The 19,741-nt window shown below is 38.4% G+C and overlaps 1 protein-coding gene across 2 annotated transcripts in view; it reads left to right on the top strand.

Moving 5' to 3' along the window:
• The window catches only part of TMEM135 (transmembrane protein 135), a 184,917-nt gene extending 166,727 nt beyond the window's left edge, over nucleotides 1-18,190 (top strand). For both annotated transcript variants that reach the window (XM_087758856.1, XM_087758855.1), the window contains 7 exons: nucleotides 1,158-1,227; nucleotides 6,621-6,788; nucleotides 9,997-10,060; nucleotides 10,765-10,841; nucleotides 12,487-12,585; nucleotides 14,168-14,235; nucleotides 15,849-18,190. In XM_087758856.1, the coding sequence (XP_087614982.1) occupies nucleotides 1,158-1,227; nucleotides 6,621-6,788; nucleotides 9,997-10,060; nucleotides 10,765-10,841; nucleotides 12,487-12,585; nucleotides 14,168-14,235; nucleotides 15,849-15,981 (679 nt within the window). In that variant the 3' untranslated portion in view covers nucleotides 15,982-18,190. The remainder of the gene's footprint in view (nucleotides 1-1,157; nucleotides 1,228-6,620; nucleotides 6,789-9,996; nucleotides 10,061-10,764; nucleotides 10,842-12,486; nucleotides 12,586-14,167; nucleotides 14,236-15,848) is intronic.
• The last annotated feature ends 1,551 nt before the right edge of the window (nucleotides 18,191-19,741 follow it).

Raw genomic sequence — 19,741 nt, 5'->3', positions numbered from 1 at the left:
TCAGGCGCAACTGTATTAGACAAGAAAAGACCTACAAGGAGAATACAGCTCCAGCCATACGCAGATTCTTTTAGCTGAGTTGCTTATACCTATTTTGCCTTAAATGCCCCTTATTCAGTTTGCTAGATATAGTTCATAGCACTTCCACTGTTCGTTAAATACAAGGATCAAGGGACTACGGGTGGAGAAGAGAGTTTGTTCTTTAAGGTTTTGAAACTCCCAGCTCAGACCTTCAGAAAACTTTCGATTTGCAGTCCTAATGCTCTCACAGGTTTCTCTTCCATATGGTTCTTTTCAGTATAATTGAGTCTAAATGCCTGTAACCTGATCGCATTCTCATTACAATTTTTGCTACATAAACTGACCTCACAGATGATTTATGGCCATTAGACTTCATAGTACACAATTCAAAACTTCCAAGATATTTGGCAGAGTATATAAATTGTGTAATTTATTTTGCATTAAAACTTAAAGACTTGGCTCTAGCAAAATATAATGTTCAGACCTGGTATGACATTACTTCTTTTAATTCTACATAATGCAGGGCTAACAACTGTACAATTCATGTGTCCCACCATCCTAAGCCAGTCTGTTTTAAATGCTCAAGCTCAAATTCTCAGTCCAAAGTAAGAGCTACATAAAAATCAACACAGTAGAAGAAATAGCTCAGAAGTGAAAGGCTTGTAATTGAGAGAAGTCTCACAGGTATCTCTGTGCATTTGTATGTCCTGCATTGCCCTCCAGTGAACCTTACAATGGTATGAAAGATGTAGGGACACAGATAACGGATGCTTGGTCAAATATCCTTCCAGAACCACAAAGCAGAGACAGACCGGGAAGGGTCACATCACTTCTCCCTGTTGACCACAGCGGAAAATTTTTCTTTAATTTTATATTTAATATGTAGCATGGTAAGAGGTTGGATCCAAATAAGTGTGCAGACACTTCTTGCTGTACAACTGAAGTATTGTTAGTTTTTATTGTCCTTTTATGGCATCATAAAAGTTCACAGTGCCCTTCAGTGGGTAATGGGGAGAATGAATGGTGGGAAAATAGCACTTTATGTATTTTTAGGCAAGAAAAAATTTATGAAGCCTCCTGTCGATGACGCTGAAAACAGCTATGAGTTAATACGTGTTTCATTGTGCTTTTTGCAGGTGCAAACATGGCCCAAGGCATAGATGCTGTAAACACTATGGAGATAATTGCATCTCATATTGTATTAAAGTAAGTGCAGAAAAGGTTAGCTTGACAAACTCTGGCAAAGACAGGGTAAAACTCTTTAGTCGGAAAAAGCATATACTTAGGAAGTGAGAAAGGAGCCTGTTACTCATTCTTCTTCTATTGAAAATGTGACAAGCCTGAAAACAGATTTTCTCAATTTAGGGCAGGGTGGTGGTGGGGTTAAAGTTCTCTGGTCTTTCAGATTAGCTGGAGTGAATGAATAACATAAAACGTGTGGGAAAAAATGGACTAGCGAGCAAGGAACTTGTTTAACTATGTGATGCACTTCACGGCTGGGCCCACTTGTGACTCCACCCTAAATAAAGCACCTGGAATGTGCTGCTGCGGCAGGCGGCGCAGCCCTGGCGCACGTGCAGCTGCGCGGGTCTGGCACGCTGCTGCCGGGCGCTGGGCTCCCTCCTCCGTTCATTTATTTTAAGGGCTCAGGGTAATGAGAGATTGGTCACAGTTGCTTCGCCCAGGAAGAGCTGTTTACGTCCAGTGGCGTAATTCATCCTCCATGATTCGTGTGATCAGCGCATTTTTTTTCAGAGGAATACTGTGTAGAGATTCGTTGTGGCTGGCGTTGGGTTGGCACAGGTGGTACCACCTGCTATGCCTGTTTTAGGAGTTGGCAAGACTCCAGAAGATCTTAATCACTTCATAATTTACCCGGTTTTATTTATGGAGCAGCAAAAATGGATTTGACTATCTTCAGATGCTTTTGCAATATATTACTTTTCAAAAATAACTTTTTTAAATTAAGATTTTATATACAGTTAATGTTATCTCAGAAGAGCTATGCTTAAATTTAGCATCAGAAGAGATCTAGCACATTTATTCATTTATGTTTATTGACAACGTCATTTTGTGTTGTATTCACACTCTTTTTACACTTCAGTATATTAGCGTACCACTGCGTAACGTGGATATAAGTTGCGCTGGAGTTGATAGGATTTGAGATGGTGCTTAAGTGTTCTGCTGAATTGTGATGAGAATATGCAGTAGAGCATTCACGAATAGTTCAGGATAGTGATATCACTTTTCTGTTGTAGGTATGACATATACTTAACAGAACCCAGATTAAAATTACAATTTTACAACCTCTCGCCACTATCTCAGTCCACTTAATGTTTCATTCATGGGCTCCTTTCTTCAAGGCATAACATCTTTGGGGACACGGACTGTCCTTTTGCTTTGTGCTTGTTCAGTGCCTTGCCCAGTAAGTTTGCTGTCCAGTGCCTCCTGGCTCGCTTTGTCTCCCATCTCCTGAGTGCTCATGTTTGGTCAGCACCCTCTGGGGAGCAAACATTCCCTGTGCTTTCATTTGCAGAGTACTCTGTGTTTTCCCCATAGATATCAGTGTCTGGCCTTCAGAATCAATGTCCAAGACTGCAGTGAATATTATCTTCAAAACAAAGATTAAAATTAAGCAGAAGTGGTTTCATGGGTTGATATGCTGCATTTCCAGATCTCTGCTGATGGTAGTATCTCCTAGTGTGCATGTTCTTACGTGGGTGCCTTGCTATTACTTCAGTCTGCTGCACTTTTACATAAAGTGCTGTCTTTCATTATTTAGGTATATTTTACAGTAATTAGCTCTTAACTGCTGTTAGTCCAGACTTGCTTCCTGAGCTTATTTATTAATCTCACGGAAAATCCTTATGCATTCTGTGCTTGCATGCTCAGCAGTCAAATCTGTAAGTACCCTCATAGCACTGTATTATTTTACAGGCGCAGTTAGAACAAACAAGTAAGGATTTCTGTTAGAGTACTCATAATGGAACTGATGCCTCTTCTCCACGGAAAACTGTCATAATCTGCTGGAAGAATGATTGTGTGTGTGACTTCATGGGTGAAGAGAGAGCTGATCTGACCGTTATGGAGTATAATGAGCTTGAAATGCCTTTAAAATAGAAGGGAGACCAAGAAATAGGAGTTAGTCTTGTTCAGTCACTCTAGTGGAGTGACCCAAATCTGATTCCAGGTTGTGAGTTCCTCCGATTGCAGTAGATCGTCCCCACACTACTCTCTCTGTCCTTTTTTAGGTGAGTAGGAAGATGTGTTAATGATGAAAAGAACAGGAGCATCAAAAAGGGGATATTCAGGAGTCTCTCTCCTCCTCAGTTGTTCATTCAGCATCATTTTGTTCACATTTCATATAACCTCGAAAGGGGATGAGGGGAGAAGAAATCCCAACTGATAATGGAGCTGAACTAAGTCTTGGTCTGACTAAAAATAATAATTAAAAAAAAAGACATTTTTATAAGGCTGTTCGCTCATTAGAGAAACCAGTTGTGCATTTGAACTATACTTCATTCTTGTACCAGTCTTGTGTAGTATTTTAGTATAAATTATTCTTGACTCCAATAATATAATCAAGGAAGTATCACTGAAGTGGCAGCCAGATCTTTGAACTTCCTGCCTTTTCTGTGACTTTTTAAAATTAAAACATGAGTGAAAAATTTTATTTTTATGTATTTGGCTTTTTGAAGATCCAAAGTTCTTAAAGCATTTTCAGTTCTCTCCATGGCTGTTCCTGGAGCCCATCAGTAATAACTGTCAGCTGACATGGTTTGAGCATGTTTTTGTAACTCCATATCTGTAAGGGAGCTTTCAAATCTGATAGTGATCTGATGAGCTGCTTATTGCCAAAATTTTCCCTTCGTGCTGTATTTTCCCTTACCCTTGAACATCTCGCCTTCTCGTTATCATATCTGTGCTTTAGTTGTCATTGCATGCTCTTTTTCTCCTGCTTTACATTTAAATGCACATTAGGTAGTTGGCAGAATCCGTGGTAGCTTTTATGTAACATTTAGGAATGACATACCACCTGATTTCATAGACTTCCCTTCAAGTTTTAAATACTTGAAATGCTTTGGGTTTGTAAATGTCTGAAAAGAGCTACCAGAAGCAGTCAAACAATATTTTTCCTCTTTTGTTATTCAGCTGGTTACAATGAGGAGACATTGGCCAGCAGTAGCAGTCCAGTTGTCCGTTTTTTCTGCTGATGCTGTGGATGACACCAGATGACCCTCATACCTTACCTAATGACTAGGATGACCAAAAAGAATATAAGATTATTTTCTGATTATTGTAATCTCTGCATTCTGTCTCTTGAAGGAACATGGGTAACCGTATACCCAGAACAAATTTTAAATATCTTAACTAATTTATTTTAAATAATTATTTTAACTAATTCCTAATATGTTGCAACAGGTTGACTGAGTTTTGGTATGGTACCGAACTCTCTTTATGTGCACACACATGCTGTTCTGAATTTGAGTTATAGCCAATATCTGGACTGTATTATTAACTTTTTCAGAAATCTGTTTCTCAAAAGGTAAAAAAAAAAGGTTTATTCAATGGGTTTTGCAGATATGTAGTTTCAGTGTGCTGCTACTTCTGGCTGATCTGAGTCCCAACTCAAAATCTCTGGAGAAATGGCTCTTAGCAGAGTTTTCTTCACTTACTTGTGCTTATTATAGTGTCCTGCATATACTCTGCTGTTTTCTACCTCCCTTATCATTTGAGGTCTTTTTATGGAAGAGAAAAGCTACAATATTGTGCATTGATTATAAGATGTAATACTTTCTGTGACTCTGAAAAACACCTCTAAGTGTGATATGGATTCACCTGGTTGATTTAATCAGCTAAATAGAAAGATTTTGTGCACTACTTATTGCTGTTTGGTGCACATCAAAACTTAAGCCTCAGTCCTTCAGTTCAGCACTTCTGAGTAGGTGACTCATAAAAATAAAATCATGGATGTATTTGAGTGTTTTCAGTTGGAACTTAAGTGTTTCCTAATGCAGTATTCCTCAGCCCATCAGAGTAACCTTTCCTACAGCTGGGTGAAAACGTCAAACATACCATACTGTTGTTGGTTCTCTTGTTTTAGGCTTTGTTCATAGCTGCTGGTTTTAGGACTTTCTTTTTATATAATGGTACCGTAATCATCTAATTTTCTTGGAAGACAAGGGGTATGTACTTCACACTAGGGTACCTCTTAATTTTAGGGGTGAATATATGTTCATCTTAATTTTGACATTTTAACTACACAAAATTCACAGTGCATTTACATCTCTGCCTACCTTGCATGCCTTTCAGTAGGCATTTTCATTACATGATCAGAAAACACTGGGTCGTTAGCTGTTCAGTATGTACAATTTATATACCTTTAAGAGTAGCAGACGAAGAAGTGGAAATTTTTCATTCATAGCTACTGGATCATTGGATGACACAATATATTTTCTTCCACTTGATTCTCATAAACCACTTCTTGAGTAGCAGGAAGAGTAATTGCTTCAGGAAGAGTTTATTACTGGATGTTTAACCACAATAAAATTTTATGAGCTTTATGATGCATTATAAAGTTCTGTAGGAGGCAAAAATGTTTCGAGTTTCTGAGTTTCAAAGGTGGCTCAGTCAAACCCTCTGCCAGTTGTCCCTGTAACTGGAATTGCCTCGGTGTCCCTGAGTATCTTCCGAAAAATGAACAACAGAAATCATGAGCATTGGGTGCCTGTCTTATTTGCCAATGGTGAATGCACAGATAGTTTTCAGATGAGGCACCTTCCAACCAAAAAACGGATAGGTTTTATTCAGAATGATTAGAGAAGTTCAGCCATAGGGTAAGAATAATGATTGGAAGCTTTGGAAGAAGTTATAAGAAACTGGGGAGAAGAATTTGGAAAGGAAAAGTCAGTGAGGTTTTGTGACATGGTGTAAAAAAGCAGATCTGTATCCAAGGTGGAGTAGTAAGAAAAAATCATTGGAACCCATGTTATCCTTTCTCAGTAGCTCTGCACATAATCTCCCTTCCAGTTTCACCCTTTCTCTTGCTGCAGGCATCACTCAGCCTCCAGTTTGGTTGAGGGAAGGTATGTGAGCACGTGCCAAACCATCAGGGTCAATTTCTAATTCTCGCACTTTCTGAAATTTTATTTTTTGTGGACTTTTTCCTCCCTTAGTGCTTTCTCCAGACATTTGAGTGTAGAAGTGCTCTTTTTTTCCACCGCATTACTTTCCTCTATATACCCATTTGTGGTTAAAAGCTGGTCAGTAACCTGGAAATGAAGTCATCAGGATTATTTCAAAGGACAGAATTTTGGAGCAGAAGAGAAGTAGAGTTTGTCCCTTGAGGCCTTTCAGATATTCATAGAAATTAAAGGAGAGTCAATTGTCTATGATTTTATTGCCTTTGCTATTTTACAGGGGAATCAGGAAAAAGAAAACTGATTTTGAGTTTTAAGATGGGGATGGATTTTACGTAGTATCTGCAGAGTGGGTTTTATACTGCTCAGTGTCAAAAATAAGTACTTCTGGAGATGTTTTTGCTTTCCTTTTTTGAATTTGTGGTTTCTTACCACAAAATCTTTCTTTCTTTTCTCTAGGGCTTCATTAGGATGTTTAGCATCGGTTACCTGATCCAGTGTTGCCTTCATATTCCATCCACGTTCCGGCATCTGTTTACAGAACCATCTCGGCTGCTTTCTCTCTTCTACAATAAGGAAAATTTCCAGCTTGGAGCTTTTCTGGGATCTTTCGTCAGTATATACAAAGTAAGCTTATAACATACAGAAACGACAAATGCCATGTTTTTTATTTTACTTTTCAGAGTATCACGAAGAACTAAAAAGTCTAGCCACTTAATATTACTGATACTGTTTGCCACAGCATGTCACCAACAAATTCTATCGTATTGCAGTAATCAAACTGTAAATATAAAACTAGTCTTCCATTCCGTGTGTTTTTTCTGTCGTTTCTGAATAAACCAGAAGAATTTTGCAGCATGGTATCAGGATCAGGAGTACTTCACAGAAAGGGAACTCAGATTTCGAAGGGATTTGCTGTTAAACAAAAACATTTTACTGCAGACACAAGTAGCGACTGCAGTAGCAGCAGTGTTGCCAGAGAGAAGCCATTTGCAGATTTTTTTGGCTCAAATATGTGGAATTCTTACTTGATGCTAAATAGCAGGAGATTGCAGAACATATATCATGTGCAGCTGAGGAGACATTGCACTTACTGCTTGGAAATCTACTCTTCTACACCATTATAAGATGACAGCTTGCGAACTGATGCGCGTTCATACAGCATTGTTGGAATTAATTGAATTATGTTTATTTATGCCAAAAGAGAATGTGACAAAGCACACACCCTAAGGGAGAATATATTGCATAGTGCCGTGCTGAAATGGTTTTTGCACTTTTATATTCTTAATTTCACATGTCATTTTTCAACTGCCACTTTTCTTGCTCTGCAAACTTAAGATAATTCTGTGTTATTCAGGGTAAATATTACTTACTGAAAATTAAAAAAAACAAGTGTTATTTGTAAGCAAAACAGCATTTCACTTGACTTGCAGTCAGGTTGAGAGACAAGAATTTGTAAGGTTACAGAGTTTAAAATTTTTGATGGCAAAGTGCAAATGGGCTGTTCAGACTTTATTTGAAAATTAAATTTTTGCTCAAACTTTAAGAAAAGAGCCTTTAGAGAAAAACATATTTCAATTGCAAAAGCTGAAATTATTTTGATGTCTTTTAAAAGCTCCAATTGCAAAGTGTAATTTACTTCTATAGATACTCATGACCTTTATTTATAGTTTATTAAGTATGTACTCAGCACTGGTGAGGCCGCCCCTCGAGTACTGTGTTCAGTGTTGGGCCCCTCACTCCAAGAAGGACATCGAGGTGCTGGAGCGTGGCCAGAGAAGGGCAACGAAGCTGGTGAAGGGTCTGGAGCACAAGTCTTATGAGGAGCGGCTGAGGGAGCTGGGGTTGTTTAGTCTGGAGAAAAGGAGGCTGAGGGGAGACCTTATTGCTCTCTACAACTGCCTGAAAGGAGGTTGTAGCGAGGTGGGGGTCGGTCTCTTCTCCCTAGTAACAAGTGATAGGACGAGAGGAAATGGCCTCAAGTTGCACCAGGGGAGGTTTAGATTGGATATTAGGAAAAATTTCTTCACTGAAAGGGTTGTCAGGCACTGGAACAGGCTGCCCAGGGAAGTGGTTGAGTCCCCATCCCTGGTGGTATTTAAAAGATGGGTAGATGTGGTGCTTAGGGACATGGTTTAGTGGTGGACTTGGCAGTTCTGGGTTAACGGTTGGACTCGATGATCTTAAAGGTCTTTTCCAACCTTAACGATTCTATAATTCTGTGATTCTATAATTCTATGTATTTTGAACCCAAAGGAATTGCATTATGGACTGCTTTTAAAAAAAGTCTATCTTGTCCCTCAAAGCAGTCCAAAATGCCTTTGTAGGTTTGTAGTAGCTGTACTATTAAGATTTTGTCTTCCCCTTACTGTTAATTAATGTCAGCAAACATGGTTTTGCAGAAAATAAGTCGGCCATGGTAGCCTGGTTTCCTTTTTTAAATTACTTTACAAGTTTGAGTAGGAAAGTTGACTGTCATAATTGTAATGTATCAATGGCTTTGCAAGGAATTTATTTATTAAAAATGTGCACTTTAAAATATCTAGTGAGATCACATCTGTGGTACTGTGTCCATTTTTGGACACAGCTATTACTTCATTTCTTCTTTTAATGTTAATGTCTTTCTCAAGAGTGGGTTCACCTGAGGGCCACCAAGATGATTTGAGGACTGGGTCATACGAAGTATGAGGAGAAGCTGGGAGAACTGGGTTTTAAGCTGGAGGAAAAAGGCTCAGGGGAGATTTTATTGCTACCGACACGTCTTGGAGGTGTGCAGTGATAGGATGAAAGGCAACGGATACAAGCTGAAATACAGGAGAGTCCAAAGAAATATAAGTAAATATGTTTTCATGTGAGGGTGGCCAAATATTGGAACAGGTTGCCCAGTGAGGCTGCGTAGTCTCCATCCTTGGAGATGCTCAGAACTCAACTGGATATGTTCCTGAGCTACTTGCTCTAATTAGACCTGCTTCAGGCTGGACCAGATGATCTCCAGAGGTCCCTTCCAACATAAATCATTCTTTGATTCCATGAAAAGCACACATACGGTGGATTAAGAGGCTGACACACATATCTCAAAGTAGACATCAGCCAGCTGTCATACTGAATTATGTAATGTTCTCTTGGTGCCATCAGCACTGGATTGGGCCTTACTAGGCAGACCTTGAACCATTTAGAAGCAAACAAATTTACAAGGGGTAAAATCTGGAGACAAAGTGTGGATTTCCAAAACAGTTGAAAAAACAATGCAGTGGATGTGGCAGATGTGGAACAATCTGGATCATTTGGTAACCTGCAGTCATCCAAATGAAATATATTTTAATGCAGCCTAAGCCACAATTACTTACAACCATTCTGGCCTGAACAGCTGTGTATTGTTGTCTATGTCAACAAACAGGTTATTATGCATTTCACTGTGTCTTTTAATCAGATGCAGTTCTAACTTTTTAGATTAATGTGTTTTCCTGGTTCCAGAATTTATTAGATCTATGGAAAAATCTCAAGGTGTTTGGTGTGTAGTTGAAAACAGACTTTATCATGGGAAAGAGTCTAGACAACTACAGCAAATGAAGATGATGTGAATTCAAGATTAGCTTTGGAATTAGATTTGTATTCAAATTAGATTTATCTGCTCTCTGATTCTGAAAAAAATGGTAGCAGTAAACTGTTAATTAAAACACTGAAATGTTTCAAGTACTGTGGATTATGGGTATTACCACGCTACATTCTTAATTCATACTGTGTGCTATATTACTAGCTTACGGAGGAATATCTCCAGTCTGTGCGTTATGAAAGAGAAAAACTAGGGCTAATCCTGCTCTCTGTTCACCTGCAGGGTACTAGTTGCTTCCTGCGTTGGGTACGAAACCTAGATGATGAGCTTCATGCACTTGTAGCTGGTGAGTCCATGACAAGAAGTTTATATTGCCTCTATTGGGACTCTGCAAATATTTCTCTTGTCTGTCCTCCCATTCTCTTTTCAGACTTCTGTGATGAAAATGGGACTGTGTACATCAAGGTTGTGTCAAAGTGGCAGTGGTGTTTCAAGTATCTTCAAATAAAGAGTTGCAATGAAAATTGTAAGGCAAATTCAACCAAATGGTGTGTTTTTTACAGTCAGCTTCAAGGACAATGTATTATTGTATGCACAAATGTGAACTTGTCCTTTATTTTCCAACTGTAGAGATGTGAGGTTCAAATACTGACTCTTCCATACGTGACAGAATACACATTTGAAAGGATGGGCTCCACTGGATCTGAAGAAAGACCCTTTTGCCATTAAATATGTGTGGTGGTGCAGGCCCTTCCTTGCGGTTTGTGCATCTATCACGTACTGGAACCTCAGAGGTCTCTCTTCCTTGTGGGATAAGAGAGGAAATTGGATGCTGTGCTCCTAAGCACTGAACTATTTATTTCGGGGTTTCAAAACTCTCTTTTTTTTTAATGACATAAACCATATTTTGATGGGCAGCACAGGAACATCACTGAACTTTGTTGTAGCAACGGAAAGCATAATCTTGTGCAGAGTCTGTTGAGCTGACATACTGCAACAGCAACAACAAATCACAATCCTAACAATACTTTTGTTTTCTAATTGTTACAGGGTGTCTAGCAGGCATTTCTATGATGTTTTACAAAAGTACTACTATCTCTATGTATCTGGTGTCCAAACTAGTAGAGGTAAGATATTACCCTCGTAACAGAGTTCTTCATTTCATCTATTTTTTCAAGGCAGAAAAAGAAAATTAACGTCCCAGGCTTTGTCAGACAGTTCCAGTATAATGCAAAGTTGTGTGGCAGTGGTGTGTTTCAGTATGTGTGTGCCAAGAGGCAGTGCCGGTCTGTGGTCTCATTTCTTTCTTATTTTCTTTTCTGTGACTCATTTTAAAAGTTCTTTATCCACTGGTCTCCATGTATATTCTCCACGAATTTTTTTAATCTCCGGATAGCCCTTTGCTTTGTAGCTTTTGCAAATTTTTTTAAATCTGAAAGTTCCAAGAATGTCTATTCTGCCAGAAACATAAATCAGACCTAGTCCTTAATTGCAGATTTATTGCCAAAAGCTACAGCTTAACTTCCTGCCTTTGTTCCCTAATTTTGGCATTAAGTTATAAGATAACTCAAAATAGCTTAGGTTTTAGTCTATAGCTGGAGTTGTTTGTCAGTATACTTCAACTGATTGAATTCCCAGCTTTGCAATGAACTTCGTTCTAATTACTGTTTTTCAGGCTTGAATTATTTCTATGAACTTTTTAAATATAGGAGCCCAGGAAAAAAAAAGTTTGTAGAGTTTGGGTATGTTGATTATACTTTGCTAACCAGCTTTTGATTTCTTGCTGTTATTTTTCCATAAAATCGGGACTTAGTCATGGTTATTTCCCCAACAGCGCCACTGGAATAAGTTGAGCGCGTTCTCTTATTATGCATCATCCCCGAATCACAAAGCTTTCTTCTGCAGACCTCGAGGGCCTCATTCCCTAGTGATATTTATCCACCTCCATTACCAGAGCAGAATTCATTTCAAAGAATATAAAAAGAAGGAACTATTTTTTTTAAGCATAAAATTAAACATAAAAAGGGAAGATGAACGCTGCTTATTCTTGCTCCTTGTAATCCTAGATCAAGCTCTGAAAGTAGTTCACATATTGGTTACATAAAAGCAAATCTGAGTTATCTATATTGACTTTTAGAACACCAGTTGTAAAAAACCAATATTATCTTGTATTGCTGATGGTTTTCTCTGGACTTTGAGACATTGTGGCTGCAGTGAAATACGAAAAGTGCTGTGTGTTCTTTCTTCCCTTTTTTTTTTTTTTTTTTTTTAACTACTTTTATCATCTTACGCAAGCCAAGGGTAACTGACCAAAGAGGCGTGTGCTGCTTTAGAAGGTCAAGCTGTGCTCAGGAAAATAAACTTTACATGTTTTCTCAGAAAGAAAAGTACGTGATTTCAAGCTGTTTAAGAACAGTGAATATTCATTTTGTTGAAATAGTTACTCCATTGTTCTTTTGCTTTTTTAAAATGAAGAATTTAACATAGCAATCTTTCCCTTTTTTATCTTTAAGATCTGTACTACCCTTTTAACACCCAAGCTGTTGCTAGGTCCTGTTCTATACATTAATAGCCTTTTATTCTATTGATCTTGGACAACTTCTATAAGCTATCTCAATCAATGTCACATTTGTGGACATATACAAAAATATATGAGCATAGGTTAGTAATGTTGACATGTTACTTTGAAAAGGCGAAATAAATAAAAAGTAAAAAGCTACTTTTACTTTGTTTATTTTGTTTCATTCATCATTTTTTTGTTTATTTTTATAGACTATATACTTCAAAGGCATTGAAGCAGGGAAGGTTCCTTATTTTCCTCATGCAGACAGCATCATCTATGCCATTTCTACATCGATATGCTTTCAGGCAGTAAGTACGTTGTCTTCTAACAGAATATGAAGTTCTTCTAGTTTAAGTCAAATGTAGAATGAAATGAGGAGTACAGGGATATGGTGATAGAGAAAACATAGTGTGATATAGTGATTCCAGCAAGATGCTGTGAATCGGGGCTCCTGCATCCTGCTTTTGAGTGTCACAGTGGGAAGATCATTCCTGGGACTCAAATTTCTGATATGCTTATAGCTGATTACATTATACAAAGCATTGAATTCTTTGGAAACGATCTCAAAATGATGAACGTAAATGTGTGGGCTTTCATAAGCATATGAACAGACTGTTTCTGAAGGAGACAAACAATATATTGTAATATTTTGTGCTTTTTGAGTCAACTAGAAGTTTTCACTTTCAGCTAACTTGAATTAAAGTTGCCTAGTTGAAAGAATCTGCAAAGACTAGTAAGAAAATCGGAAGTTTTATGTTTGAAACACGCTGTAGTTATAATCTTTTGCACTTTCCAAGTCAATTACATGCCTTCGCCCTCAGTCCTTTTATCGGCTGCATGAGCTAGAAAAGCTCCTTTTCACTGGTACCCAAATGACTCTACTATTCCATTACATCTCTCCATTTCTAGACCTTCTGCTGAAACATCCCACTGAATGATTTCTGGACCTCCAGAGCTATATGTATTTTTTGTACCCCTCAATAAAGAGAATATAAAATGACCCTAAAGCACTCTTCTGCTGTCTTGTGCTTAACAGGACAGTTCCACTCCTCCTCCACATTGCTCCCATATATTTGGGAATATCTCTCATTCTAATATCAAAGTGAGCTGATATTTTAGTTCTTGGGATGTGCCTGAAGGTCTGCAGCATTGAAATCTCCAAAGTACTATTGGCGAGGACCATCGTGTGAGGCTAACAGAAATAAAGTTAATATGAGAAAAGAGGAAAGGGTTTTTTCATTACTTAATAACAAGTTGGAAAAGGAGCCCAGGACTGGAAATAAATTACTGGGTTTAGGAGGGAGGAAGGAGGGGGAAGTTAGCAAAGGGATCTATGCTGAGATGTTTGTTACTCACTGTATTCATAAGTGACCTGGAAAAGTAATGGAATAGAGAGAAGACAAGCATTTTGGTTATATAACATTATTTAAGATACGTAACATGAAATACAAAGATGACTGACTACAAGAAATGGTAGATCACAAAATGCAGAGTGAGTGGGGGATAAAATGGCAGGTAAATTTGGCATCCACAAGTGCAAAATCACACATGCAGGAATAATGATTATCGTTGCTTTGTCTGCAATGAGATCTGAGTTAATTGCCACCACTTTTGAAAGATAGTCTTCTGGGAATATCAGTCTGTGCTGGTGGTGGCCATATGGAGCCTCGAATTCAGCTGTGAGTGGTTTGTCTACGGACAGTGCTGGACCTTGGCAGGTGATCACAGCTGCTTTTGGTCCATGAATCATGAGATGATTTTAAAAAAATAAAATAAAAAAAAATATGTATTTCCATAACTATCCTTTCACTGGTTTTGGCAACATAATGTAGCAGATGAAGCTTTTGCCTGATGCTGTCAGCTGGCTTTGACAGAATACTCTCCTTGCAGGCTGTCATGGAAGTTCAGAACCTGAGACCTTCATACTGGAAATTTCTTTTACGACTAACGAAGGGCAGGTATGTAATTGGGAGTACGTTATAGCTTGTCTAAACACGCCATTGATCACATTCAACTTTCTGTGTCATTCACTGTCAACAGCAGAGCTGTAGGAATAAGTACAGGCTAATTTCCTGAGTATTTACTTTGCTTTTCAAATCGTTTCCAGTCCACTTGAAGTTCTTTGCTGCCGAAGTGATGCTGCTGGGTTTAGTCTAATGACAGGAGGAAAGACTTAAATCTAGTTAAGACTGTTTAGCAGATGAGTGTTTTACTTGAAGGCTTTTTTATCTTTAGTTCAGTTGGAGGGTGGAATGCTTTCAGATTTCAGTGGAATATGAAGAATCCAGTAAACAACTATACAGGTTGAAGAAATCACTTAGTATGTACAGTGATTGACAACATGGTATTACTACATGTTTAAAAGCATTACTAGAAATGTCAGAGTATTTCCTAAGAAATCTTTGAAGATTCAGTAGGCTTTTATAAGGACATCATTTTCAGTAGGCTTTTATAAGGACATCATTTTCACTGATCACAAATTTACATTGTTGTATCTTATTGGATATTTTTTCTCTTATTTGCTGCAGGGATCTAAAATGCTTACCTTTTAAAATAGATTTTGCTGTAATTAATTTATAAAAATACAATTTAGTGAAGTGTACACTGTTATACTGAGGTACTATGTGGCAGAAACAAGGCATCCAAATCATGATGTAGGTCAGTTTATGAATGGGATTATAAAAGGTAACGTTTGTCGTGACACTGAGCTCTCGAGACTATAAAAATAGAAGTGAAATCAGAGGCCAGTCCCTGGAGCATGTTGAACCTGCACTCCCCATGGCACAGTACACTCTTAGCGGGACAGGAGGTGACTGGATACATCGCTAGACGTAGTGGGAAGCTTTCCGTGGGATGCCTGGAGGCAGACTGCAGGCAACCTCTGAGGCTGTACAAACATGATACAGGGGATGATGTCAGTGCAGATGTCCAGTTTTGGCTGCATTTTTCCCTCTTGTGCTAACCCTAGGATTGCTTTATTTGAAAGAGAGGAGGGAGAAGAAATTCTGTTCTGCTCATTTATTTTATCTGAAGTAGATCTCTGTAATAGTAATTTTGACACTCTCTCCATAGAGGCAGATTCTTCTGATGTTTCATAGGTCTTTCACTCAACAATTTTGAAGACTAAACAGGTGGAAATAAGTTGCAACACCCGTAAAATTGTTATCCACACTTGGGCAGGCATGGCCAGAGTTGGCGAGGCTGGGGTGAGAAAGAAGAGTAGTATATTCTGGTTTGAGTTTTTTTGTGAAGTTAAAAGTAGAAGGGGACTCTCCTTTCCCGTTTTCCACAAGTTGTGTTCTATAACGTATATCTACACAAAGCATTATTAATTAGATTTGTCAATTTTTTTTTTTTAATCTTTATTGCCCAAGATGAAAAACTTGCAGTCTCTGAACAGTGCAGGCTGAAGCCTGTATTTCAAAGGTTTGGATAGTCTTTCATGAAGTGAAAGAATTTTAATAATTTTATAAATAAATTAATTTTTTTAAATAAAATAATTTTTAATAATTTTATTTTTTCAAAAGTAAATGAATGATCTGTTCACTCTCTCATGTCTCTTCTTTTTCAGGTTTGCTCTCATGAACAGGAAAGTTTTAGATGTATTTGGTACTGAGGCATCTAAGAACTTCAAGGATTTCACACCTAAGCTTGACCCAAGATACACGGTTGTACCACCAGAGCTACCGCTGGAGCTGTCTTGAAAATGATAGTGTATCTTGTCATTGAATGTGATCAGCATTTTGTCCTGAAAAGTTAGTTAACTTAACAGTCGTATATAAGGAGGAGGGCTTGGGCTCCACTTCAGTATTATTTCAATGAGAAATGCTTTTTACCAATCAAAAATACTGAAGCTTTGCAGGAAGATGTGGCTTAGTGATTAAGCCCCTTCCATACACAGAAAATGTTTCTGGATTACTGTAGTTGGTTGGCAGTATGGTAGATTCCTGAATGAATTAAACAAATGAGTAATATATTTAGAGAAGAGAAGTAAAACATAGATATGCATAATAATTTCAAAAATTCTTTAGTTCATACCAGTAGAATATTTCTTGGTAAAACTAAAAGTAATTCTTAATTTACAAAGGAAGACAAATGGCATAGTTTAGGTCCAAAATTTTATCTGATCTTAGAACTATTGCAGTTGGGTGAAAATGCCTCTTTGGCTTTCTAAATTGCATCACTGATTTATCTTAAAAGAGACACGGCCCACTCATTTAAAATCACAGTGTTTTTGCACAGCTATGGCTGTAAAGTAAGGCATTCCTTAGGAAAAGAAAATGCACATTAATTCAGAAATCACATTCCAGGGCTGTAAATCCCACTGACGATACGATACAGACAAGGAAAATAAGGCGGCGGTACCGGTGCCTGCTGCGCCGTGCGGAGCAGCGGGGTGTGGTGGTCAGTATCTGCCAAGTGGAAAATGACAAAACCGGCAGAGGAAGGAATGAAACGTTCCAGCCTCTGAGATGGTGCTGGAAACAGCAGCCAGTTACAAAAATAAAAAAGCCAAGAACGAAACAAAACAAAACAAATCCCCCAAAATATGCTGAAATTAAATGTTTATTTTTAAAGGGCTTGACATTGTCACTTTAGATGGCATGGGGTTGTTTGTCAAGCTGCAATGCCAGCCAGCATTTCAAGCATTTCTTTAAAAGACAACTGACCCCTGAGGTTAGACTGTTACAAGAGAGCAGTTTTGACGATTGTATTAATAGTATTTTTTTCCTTGCACACAGTAGAGTGGTTTTCCGTCGGTCCATCAGACAGCCACGACTGGGACAGTTACATTAAATTTAACATGGTACTCAGTGCAAATAACTACCTATGCAAATTCCATCTAATTTTTACCCTGCATATTTCTGCAGATAATAGTTTATATTCTAATGTGAGACCTTGACGTGGTAATTGCTTTTTTTGATTTTTGGGGCTTTTTTTTGTTAGAATCCATTCAGGTGATGCTGAATGGTGTTTGTTACCCTACAAGTTAATGAAAAGATGAACTATATTCACATTCAACTGAAAAGAGATGAGGTAAGCCGGGGAACGGAAATTGCAGTAGGTTGCATGTATTTTAAAAAGAAAAACGAAATCAGTGTTTTATTGGAAGTCTTTGTCAGATGATATGAATTGGATTAATTAAGAGAATCTTTGTCTTGTAACACTGTAATCCTGCTCCAGCCTTAAGCATATTTTAATTCCCATTAGTTTAATTTCTTATTACTGAATATACAGTAATTTTTATCAGATTTACAGGAATGTCATGAAAATCGTACCAATCTGTGCACAAAATCTGCTTCTTCATCAGCTACTGTAACAGTGCTGCTTTATCACTGTTACTAAAGGTGCTTCATCCTTTAAAACAGTGGTTGTCCAAGTTGGTGTGAATAAAGTTCTGCAAGCTAGTTTGTATGCAATATTTTATTTCTTGAAATATTATATCAAAATTCCTCAAAAGGAAATAAAAGTTAATTCAACAAGAACTTTAAAAGGATCATAATAGGTTTGGAGTGTTTTTCCACTGGAATATGGTCTAAAATATTTGACCTTGTAAAGTCTGAGAAGTTATATATTTTAGGTAATACGTTAGAACTCACACTATATTATGAATACTTTCTAGTGTAACTATATACCATTCTCAGACTTCAAGATATTTTATAGATGGATTAATTTTTTTCACTGGAATGACAATTGTGATTGTCTATTTGAGTTAAAAAAAATACAAGTACTACATGTAAGCAGCTAAACAACAGTTTTGTCTATGTTTTCTTGCTTCCAAAATTCACAGTCCTTGTTTCAAGTTATTTTCATGTAATATAAAAAAAATTTAAAAATCTTAAATTATTTTTATTCAAATCAAGTATATGTAAGAGAAAAAAATAAAGTCCTAATGTTTTTCCCAATAATAAACAGTTGCTGCTTGAAAAAGTGACTTTTTGTCTATGTTGTTAATAAGCCATCTGGAGTCATCAGTGAAGTAATACTCGGCGGTGAAGGAACGCCAGGAATGTGACCGAACATTTAAATTGTATGTATTTGTTACAAAATAAAGTCCTAACGCCGTGTAAGTGAAGAGGTAATGCCAAAGCAGTTCAGCTGACAACTTCAGCCCTGCGCTTCCACGGGTAATTACGCAATATGGGTTGACGTTATTTAATGTTTCTTTTTTAAACAGAGAAAGCCACATAGCCAGTTATGAAGGCAGTGAAAAGCTGCACGCTTCCTCCAGCTCTGCCCATCACGTGGACAGACAGTCGGACCTCATGTGACTGAAATGGCAGCGTTTCCTACCACCTGATGTGGCACAGCTATTTATTTTTTCGATCATATGATGGGTATCTGATCACGCTGAACTTCTGGCGAAAGAAGTTGATTTTGCAAAGAGGAATACAGGGGGAGACTTGCTCAGGAGGTGGTGGGAAGCAGTGGGTCAACCTGAAATAGCACAGTTCTTTGGTAGAGGTTTGGGTGTCCTTAGGGAGGCTGTGCAGGAAGATGTTGCTCGGCTCAGGAGGGTGTACCCGAGAGCTGCTGCCTCATCCATGGCTCCCAGGAGTCGGGAGCAAATATGCCTGTGGTAGGCAATTTTTTCACCTTTCCTTGAGGTTGTTTGCATGCACTGCTCTTCTGGAGAGTTCATCGCCATCCCTTCCACTCTTACCACACCACCCTTATTGTGCATCTCACTCTCTCTGTGGCTGTAGTCCCCGTCTTGCACCCCGACCCCCATGCTCCCTGTGTCAGATCGCAGCCTTTTGCCCCAGTTCCTCTTCGGTCTTCATCCCTCCCTCACCTCTACCCAGCCCAGCACCAGCTGTCCCGTCTCCTCCCTTCTGTCTTACAAGCTCCATTTACAGCCCTTGGGTGCCTCCTTTTGCTTCTCCTCTAGCACCGCTGCTTCACAGGGCATCCAGAGCTCTGCTCCCAAGGGAGCATCAGGCAGGGGTGTTCTGTACACCCCAGCTTTGGCTGCCACCCTTGGGTTTTGGTCAGCAGAGCTGCTTTAGGAGCAGCAGAATTCAGCAGTCCCGATCTACAGTTTTCCCCTCCCGATGCAAGACGTTTTGGCCGTGACTAAGATACATGCGCAAAGTCCCAAAGTGAAGGGTGCGGTTGTTCTTTTATGATGGATACTCATTAACATCCTTTGCCTGCCATCTTTCAGCTGATTTTCAGGCTGTATGAGATTGCTCCCATTGCAGACCTTCATTGCTTATTCCCAGTCCTTGATGAAGGTGTTGACATCTGCCACTGAGATCCACTAAAGGAGAGGATTTTATTTTTCTTTTACGGAATCATTTTAAATCTAGCACAAGGCTGAGATTCGTGCAGTTTTCCTGGGTTCATGTGTGGTAGATACTTCCACAAGGGAGCACGTGAAGGCATGTAGAAATGTTGATCTTTTAGAAAGCTAATAATAAAAGCAGAGTGCCTACAGTGACACATTTTTAGTTTTTATAG

The sequence above is a fragment of the Nipponia nippon genome, unplaced genomic scaffold (genome assembly GCF_047370975.1).
Source record: "Nipponia nippon isolate SJK-2023a ecotype South Korea unplaced genomic scaffold, ASM4737097v1 scaffold_2, whole genome shotgun sequence".
In the NCBI taxonomy this organism is placed as follows: domain Eukaryota; kingdom Metazoa; phylum Chordata; class Aves; order Pelecaniformes; family Threskiornithidae; genus Nipponia; species Nipponia nippon.
The sequence above is the reverse complement of the archived record's forward strand: the minus strand, read 5'-3'. Positions and strand labels throughout refer to the sequence as shown.